The 10196-nt window shown below is 35.8% G+C and overlaps 1 protein-coding gene across 1 annotated transcript; it reads right to left on the bottom strand.

The window, feature by feature from the left end:
- Positions 1–36: 36 nt before the first annotated feature.
- Positions 37–8474, bottom strand: LOC119484433 (segment polarity protein dishevelled homolog DVL-3-like; the record flags this gene model as incomplete). Its single annotated transcript, XM_037763235.1, has 5 exons — positions 8080–8474; positions 1187–1256; positions 913–1046; positions 293–393; positions 37–218 (listed from the first exon to the last, which is right to left on the bottom strand). Coding segments are annotated over exons 1-5 (675 nt in total), but the record flags the coding sequence as incomplete, so codon positions are not given.
- Between the last annotated feature and the right edge of the window lie 1722 nt (positions 8475–10196).

Raw genomic sequence — 10196 nt, 5'->3', positions numbered from 1 at the left:
CCGTACCGTACCGTACTGTACCGTACTGTACCGTACCGTAACGTATAATAAGACGTGTGTGTGTGTGTCTGACCTTCCTCCTGAGTCTTCCTCAGAGGAGCAGAAACTGGTCGTCTCTAATTGGCTGCTCTGTTGTGTTGACGAGCTGTCACCTCCTGTTGGCCCCGCCCCTTTCTGATCAGCTGGTTGTTGGTGGGCGTGGCCGTTGAGACGTCCACCTGCAGAGAGAGCGGCCAATCAGAGACGCAGAAAACTGAAACTAAAACCTGCAGAATCACATCAAGATGGTCACCTCGGTCTTCTTCTTCTTCTGTCTCCGTCCTCTCTGGAGGTGAAGGGACGGGGTTGACCTCTGACCTCTGCAGCTCGTCCTGACTGCTCACAGCAGCAGCACTGTAACATATAACAGGATATATATAACAGTTTATATATATATATAAACTCTCTGTGACGTCTCCGACGTTTCTGAAGCGCTCCAGCTGTCGGCCATCTTGGTGTTTTGGAACCAGAAGTGTATATAATAATATTTGGACTAGAGGGTGGAGCCAGAGAGCCAAGAGTGATGCTCAGCGGGGCAGTTTCCATTAGCATAACAAATGCCATGTTAGCAGCACTAGCTGCTAGCTTGGTTAGCAAGATGCATCCTTAATTCACGTTAACATCTCACGCTATCTCCCATGTATTTGTGAAACCTTACGATTGTTCGGTCCCGTTTCCTCGAGGACGTTGACAGATGTGAACTTGTGCGGCAGATTTCTGACTGTATTCACTTTGTGCTACAGGAAATTAGCGTGTTAGCATGTTAGCATGTTAGTGGAGATGCTGCACCTTTAAACAGCTGTTATCTGTAGTCAGGAATATGGTGTTGAGCTGTGTGTCAGGGGAGACAGGTGAGACAGGTAGACTACTCACTGGAAGGAAGGGGGTCTGGAGTCTCCGATCACACCTGTCCTCTCGATGGGGGGCGGAGCCAAGCTGGTGGGCGTGGCTATAGACTGGAGGTCTAACCCCCTGAAATCTGACTGACAGGTGTCTGAAGACACCAGCTGGAGAGAGAGAGGAACACCTGAGAGTCAGTGAGCAGGTCACAGGTGAATGTGTGTGTATGTGTGTGTGTGTGTGTGTGTGTGTGTGTGTGTGTGTGTGTGGTGTGTGCGTGGTGTGTGTGTGTGTGTGTGTGTCTGACCCAGCAGACGACTCGTCCGTTCACAAAGGGCAGTCTGGCGTCATCATCACTGATCTCCTCTTTGACCACCCTGTTAACACACACACATCTTCATCATCATCATCATCATCATCACTATAACATATATATACTGTGTATATATATATATACATATATATATATGGAGGAAAACTGAGTTTATGAGTTCAGGTTCTGATTATGGATCAGTTCTGAGTTCTGAGTTCTGAGTGTGCGTTCAGTAACCATGACGACGGGATTTTATCTCCAAAAAGGAAGGTGAGTCCCCACAAGGTGACTGTGTTAACAGACTGATGTCCCCATAACGTCAGAAATACAGACACACACACACACACCCAGAGTGATGTTAAATTTTTATTCTTTTATTTATTAATAAATTCTTCATTCAGAGACGGGTTTAATAATCTGAGTTATATAACAGACTGTCCCTGTGTGTGTGTGTGTGTGTGTGTGTGTGTGTGTGTGTGTGTGTGTTTCTGTTTGTTAAGCAACTTTAACCCCCCCCCCCCACAACATCTGTAGTGATGATCACATTAATATAGAACATGAACTCAGTCAGCTAGGACTCTCTCATACTGCATCTATAGATTAATCATTAATGTTATGTACATGTTGTATAAGGTGTCTGTTTAGAGGAACCAGATGTTGTATAACGTGTCTGTTCAGAGGAACCAGATGTTGTGTAACGTGTCTGTTTAGAGGAACCAGATGTTGTATAACGTGTCTGTTTAGAGGAACCAGATGTTGTATAAGGTGTCTGTTCAGAGGAACCAGATGTTGTATAACGTGTCTGTTCAGAGGAACCAGATGTTGTATAACGTGTCTGTTCAGAGGAACCAGATGTTGTATAAGGTGTCTGTTTAGAGGAACCAGATGTTGTATAAGGTGTCTGTTTAGAGGAACCAGATGTTGTATAACGTGTCTGTTCAGAGGAACCAGATGTTGTATAAGGTGTCTGTTTAGAGGAACCAGATGTTGTATAAGGTGTCTGTTCAGAGGAAGCAGATGTTGTATAAGGTGTCTGTTCAGAGGAACCAGATGTTGTATAACGTGTCTGTTCAGAGGAACCAGCTCCAGTCTCTCCAGTCTCTCAGCCACCAGACTCCATTCATAAAAGCAGTGATTTAACAGCAGCTGCTCTCCGGCTGCATCCATCGCTCAGTCACTTTGTGTTGTTGTGTGACTTTAAAGGACTGTTTCTCTGAATGGAGTCTGGTGGCTGAAGAGGAGAAACAGAGCGTCCACATTAAACTGATGTTCATTCCTTTAGACGTCTAAAACCAGACTCCGTTATTAACAATTATTCATCATAATCATTTATTCATTATTAATAATAATAATAATAATAATAATAATACATTTAAAATAATAAAACAAATAAATAATAATAATGGACCTGCCCTTTAAAGACCAGGACCAGGACAAGGACCAGGACCAGGACCGGGACCGGGACCGGGACCTGGACCTGGACCAGGACCAGGACCAGGACCAGGAACGGGACCGGGACCGGGACCGGGATCAGGACCAGGACCAGGCCCAAAACCAGGACCAGGACCAGGATCAGGACCAGGCCCAGGCCCAGGCCCAGGACCAGGACCAGGACCAGGAGTTTACAGCTGCTGAGTCTCTAAATCTGATCCAGATTAAACGTCGTTCATCAGGTCACATGACCAACATGACGTCATAATACAAATATAAATAATAAAATATCAACACGTACCATCTCTACTCTAAATACACAGTATTAATACTTCATGTACTCTAAATATACAGTATTAATACTTCATGTACTCTAAATACACAGTATTAATACTCCATGTACTCTAAATACACAGTATTAATACTTCATGTACTCTAAATATACAGTATTAATACTTCATGTACTCTAAATACACAGTATTAATACTCCATGTACTCTAAATACACAGTATTAATACTTCATGTACTCTAAATATACAGTATTAATACTTCATGTACTCTAAATACACAGTATTAATACTTCATGTACTCTAAATATACAGTATTAATACTTCATGTACTCTAAATACACAGTATTAATACTCCATGTACTCTAAATACACAGTACTAATACTCCATGTACTCTAAATACACTGTACTAATACTCCATGTACTCTAAATACACAGTACTAATACTCCATGTACTCTAAATACACAGTATTAATACTCCATGACTCTAAATACACAGTACTAATACTCCATGTACTCTAAATACACAGTATTAATACTTCATGTACTCTAAATATACAGTATTAATAATTCATGTACTCTAAATACACAGTATTAATACTTCATGTACTCTAAATATACAGTATTAATAATTCATGTACTCTAAATACACAGTATTAATACTTCATGTACTTTAAATATACAGTATTAATACTTCATGTACTCTAAATACACAGTACTAATACTCCATGTACTCTAAATACACAGTATTAATACTTCATGTACTCTAAATATACAGTACTAATACTCCATGTACTCTAAATACACAGTATTAATACTTCATGTACTCTAAATATACAGTACTAATACTCCATGTACTCTAAATACACAGTATTAATACTCCATGTACTCTAAATACACAGTATTAATACTTCATGTACTCTAAATATACAGTACTAATACTCCATGTACTCTAAATACACAGTATTAATACTTCATGTACTCTAAATATACAGTACTAATACTCCATGTACTCTAAATACACAGTATTAATACTCCATGTACTCTAAATACACAGTATTAATACTTCATGTACTCTAAATACACAGTACTAATACTCCATGTACTCTAAATACACAGTATTAATACTTCATGTACTCTAAATATACAGGACTAATACTCCATGTACTATAAATACACAGTATTAATACTTCATGTACTCTAAATACACAGTATTAATACTTCATGTACTCTAAATATACAGTATTAATACTTCATGTACTCTAAATACACAGTACTAATACTCCATGTACTCTAAATACAGTATTAATACTCCATGTACTATAAATACACAGTATTAATACTTCATGTACTCTAAATATACAGTATTAATACTTTATGTACTCTAAATACACAGTATTAATACTTCATGTACTCTAAATACACAGTATTAATACTGCATGTACTCTAAATACACAGTATTAATACTTCATGTACTCTAAATATACAGTACTAATACTCCATGTACTCTAAATACACAGTATTAATACTTCATGCACTCTAAATATACAGGACTAATACTCCATGTACTATAAATATACAGTATTAATACTTCATGTACTCTAAATACACAGTATTAATACTCCATGTACTCTAAATACACAGTATTAATACTTCATGTACTCTAAATACACAGTATTAATACTCCATGTACTATAAATACACAGTATTAATACTTCATGTACTCTAAATATACAGTATTAATACTCCATGTACTATAAATACACAGTATTAATACTTCATGTACTCTAAATATACAGTATTAATACTTCATGTACTCTAAATACACAGTACTAATACTTCATGTACTCTAAATACACAGTACTAATACTTCATGTACTCTAAATATACAGTATTAATACTTCATGTACTCTAAATACACAGTACTAATACTTCATGTACTCTAAATACACAGTATTAATACTTCATGTACTCTAAATACACAGTACTAATACTTCATGTACTCTAAATACACAGTACTAATACTTCATGTACTCTAAATACACAGTATTAATACTTCATGTACTCTAAATACACAGTACTAATACTTCATGTACTCTAAATACACAGTATTAATACTTCATGTACTCTAAATACACAGTATTAATACTTCATGTACTCTAAATACACAGTATTAATACTTCATGTACTCTAAATACACAGTATTAATACTTCATGTACTCTAAATACACAGTATTAATACTTCATGTACTCTAAATATACAGTATTAATACTTCATGTACTCTAAATACACAGTACTAATACTTCATGTACTCTAAATACACAGTACTAATACTTCATGTACTCTAAATACACAGTACTAATACTTCATGTACTCTAAATACACAGTATTAATACTTCATGTACTCTAAATACACAGTATTAATACTTCATGTACTCTAAATACACAGTACTAATACTTCATGTACTCTAAATATACAGTATTAATACTTCATGTACTCTAAATACACAGTACTAATACTTCATGTACTCTAAATACACAGTATTAATACTTCATGTACTCTAAATACACAGTATTAATACTTCATGTACTCTAAATACACAGTACTAATACTTCATGTACTCTAAATACACAGTACTAATACTCCATGTACTCTAAATACACAGTATTAATACTTCATGTACTCTAAATACACAGTATTAATACTTCATGTACTCTAAATACACAGTACTAATACTTCATGTACTCTAAATACACAGTATTAATACTTCATGTACTCTAAATACACAGTATTAATACTTCATGTACTCTAAATACACAGTATTAACACTTCATGTACTCTAAATACACAGTACTAATACTTCATGTACTCTAAATACACAGTACTAATACTTCATGTACTCTAAATACACAGTATTAATACTTCATGTACTCTAAATACACAGTACTAATACTTCATGTACTCTAAATACACAGTATTAATACTTCATGTACTCTAAATACACAGTACTAATACTTCATGTACACTAAATATACAGTATTAATACTTCATGTACTCTAAATACACAGTACTAATACTTCATGTACTCTAAATACACAGTATTAATACTTCATGTACTCTAAATACACAGTATTAATACTTCATGTACTCTAAATACACAGTACTAATACTTCATGTACTCTAAATACACAGTACTAATACTTCATGTACTCTAAATACACAGTATTAATACTTCATGTACTCTAAATACACAGTACTAATACTTCATGTACTCTAAATATACAGTATTAATACTTCATGTACTCTAAATACACAGTACTAATACTTCATGTACTCTAAATACACAGTATTAATACTTCATGTACTCTAAATACACAGTACTAATACTTCATGTACTCTAAATACACAGTATTAATACTTCATGTACTCTAAATACACAGTACTAATACTTCATGTACTCTAAATATACAGTATTAATACTTCATGTACTCTAAATACACAGTACTAATACTTCATGTACTCTAAATACACAGTACTAATACTTCATGTACTCTAAATACACAGTATTAATACTTCATGTACTCTAAATACACAGTATTAATACTTCATGTACTCTAAATATACAGTATTAATACTTCATGTACTCTAAATACACAGTACTAATACTTCATGTACTATAAATACACAGTATTAATACTTCATGTACTCTAAATACACAGTACTAATACTTCATGTACTCTAAATACACAGTACTAATACTTCATGTACTCTAAATACACAGTACTAATACTTCATGTACTCTAAATACACAGTACTAATACTTCATGTACTCTAAATACACAGTATTAATACTTCATGTACTCTAAATACACAGTACTAATACTTCATGTACTCTAAATACACAGTACTAATACTTCATGTACTCTAAATACACAGTATTAATACTTCATGTACTCTAAATACACAGTATTAATACTTCATGTACTCTAAATACACAGTATTAATACTTCATGTACTCTAAATACACAGTATTAATACTTCATGTACTCTAATACACAGTACTAATACTTCATGTACTCTAAATACACAGTATTAATACTTCATGTACTCTAAATACACAGTATTAATACTTCATGTACTCTAAATATACAGTATTAATACTTCATGTACTCTAAATACACAGTACTAATACTTCATGTACTCTAAATACACAGTATTAATACTTCATGTACTCTAAATACACAGTATTAATACTTCATGTACTCTAAATACACAGTATTAATACTTCATGTACTCTAAATACACAGTACTAATACTTCATGTACTCTAAATACACAGTATTAATACTTCATGTACTCTAAATACACAGTACTAATACTTCATGTACTCTAAATATACAGTATTAATACTTCATGTACTCTAAATACACAGTACTAATACTTCATGTACTCTAAATACACAGTACTAATACTTCATGTACTCTAAATACACAGTATTAATACTTCATGTACTCTAAATACACAGTATTAATACTTCATGTACTCTAAATATACAGTATTAATACTTCATGTACTCTAAATACACAGTACTAATACTTCATGTACTATAAATACACAGTATTAATACTTCATGTACTCTAAATACACAGTACTAATACTTCATGTACTCTAAATACACAGTACTAATACTTCATGTACTCTAAATACACAGTACTAATACTTCATGTACTCTAAATACACAGTACTAATACTTCATGTACTCTAAATACACAGTATTAATACTTCATGTACTCTAAATACACAGTACTAATACTTCATGTACTCTAAATACACAGTACTAATACTTCATGTACTCTAAATACACAGTATTAATACTTCATGTACTCTAAATACACAGTACTAATACTTCATGTACTCTAAATACACAGTATTAATACTTCATGTACTCTAAATACACAGTATTAATACTTCATGTACTCTAAATACACAGTACTAATACTTCATGTACTCCAGTGAATGATTAATCATCATTAATAACAGTACCAGTGACGTCATCAGGACGTCATCATTAGTACCAGTGACGTCATCAGGACGTCATCATTAGTACCAGTGACGTCATCAGGACGTCATCATTAGTACCAGTGACGTCATCAGGACGTCATCTCACCCGAAGTCGTCGTCCTCGGATTTGAAGTAGAACCGGACCGAGCCGAACCGGACCGAGCTGGGTTTGTTCAGGACCTGTTTGAAGTCCGCCAGGGTGACGCGCTGCGCGGGCACGTTGATCCGGATCAGGTAGGGGGTCTCCTGGTCCTCCAGGTGGTAGACGACCCGGGTCTCCATGCTGTCCCCCATCACCACCCGGGACCGGGACCGGGACCGGACCGGAGGAGACACACCTGTCCTCCTGTCTGTCTGCAGGTCTGCAGGTCTGCAGGTCTCCGGTCCAGATGGGTCCAGATGTGTCTGCAGGTCTGTGATGCGCTCAGCCTCCACCGGAAGCCGCCGCCGTCAAGACTGACACAATAAGATACACCACTTCCGTTTAAGCCCTACAAAATAAAAGCACACCGATTGTTGATGAGCCTGGTCCTCCTCCTCAGACCAGGTCCCGAGTCCAGAACCAGAACCAGAGGGGGATCCGGTTCTATCTGAGTCCAGTTTGTCTTTTATTGTTTTAAACAACAGTTATATTTATATTTAAATATATTATATTTATATTTTGCTTCTTTGGATCTGATTATTATTATTATGATTAAAAGTTATTAATATTATTAATAACTAGATAAATTCAGTCAGAAGCAGGGAAATGAAGTATGAGTTATATACATATATTATATATATATTATATGATATATATATGTGATATATATATATCATGTGATATATATATATAATATATAATATATATATATCACATATAATATATATATATTATATATATATATATATTATATATTATATATATATATCATATAATATATATATAATATATAATATATATATATCACATATATATATATATATTATATATATATATATTATATATTATATATATATATACGGATGGAGAGAAATATTCTACAGTATATATATATATATATATATATATATATATATATGCAGTATTTATACGGTAGAATCTTTCTCTCCATCCGTCAGAGTAGTAATAACTGTCATCTTTTATATTTATGGTTTATTATTTATCCTCGTCTCTAAATGCTTCAAACTGCATTTTCCGCTTTTATTTTGAAGGCAACGCCACAGATCTTCCGGTATATTTCGGGATTTTATTATGAAAAATTCCAACTTTACATTTCCGGTTTTTTATTGAACTCTTTTAAAAATAAAAGCAGAGAAATGACTTGAGACATTTTATTGTGAAATATTAGAGCATGTTTCTTCCCTTCAAAATAAATGTTTTAAATACATGACAGAGAGGACCTGAACCGGACCTGATCCGGACCTGATCCGGACCTGATCCGGACCTGATCCGGACCTGAACTGGACCTGAACTGGACCTGAACCGGACCTGATCCGGACCTGATCCGGACCTGAACTGGACCTGATCCGGACCTGAACTGGACCTGAACCGGACCTGATCCGGACCTGATCCGGACCTGATCCGGACCTGAACTGGACCTGAACTGGACCTGAACCGGACCTGATCCGGACCTGATCCGGACCTGAACTGGACCTGAACCGGACCTGATCCGGACCTGAACTGGACCTGAACCGGACCTGATCCGGACCTGAACTGGACCTGAACCGGACCTGAACCGGACCTGATCCGGACCTGAACTGGACCTGATCCAGACCTGATCCGGACCTGAACTGGACCTGATCCAGACCTGATCCAGACCTGAACCGGACCTGATCCGGACCTGAACTGGACCTGAACCGGACCTGAACCGGACCTGAACCGGACCTGATCCGGACCTGATCCGGACCTGAACCGGACCTGATCCGGACCTGAACTGGATCTGATCCAGACCTGATCCAGACCTGAACCGGACCCACCAACACATCCTGGAGACACAAAGCAACCATCTGTAGTTTCAAGTGTTTATTTGTAGTCCAACATTCCCTCTGTGAAGAGGTGTTCACTGACAGCTGGGAACGGTGGGACGTTTCTGCTTCAAATCAGTTTTTGTGCCAAAAATATATAAATAAAATAATATTTCTGTGTTGTTGTGGTTTTAACCTCTCAGGTATCGATCGGTTATCGGCCGCTAACTGATCCGGGTCCAGTTCACAGCGACTCAGAGGTACTGCTACTTGAAC

Source organism: Sebastes umbrosus, unplaced genomic scaffold, assembly GCF_015220745.1.
Source record: "Sebastes umbrosus isolate fSebUmb1 unplaced genomic scaffold, fSebUmb1.pri scaffold_219_arrow_ctg1, whole genome shotgun sequence".
NCBI classification, from domain to species: domain Eukaryota; kingdom Metazoa; phylum Chordata; class Actinopteri; order Perciformes; family Sebastidae; genus Sebastes; species Sebastes umbrosus.
This window is presented reverse-complemented; position numbering and strand designations above follow the sequence as displayed.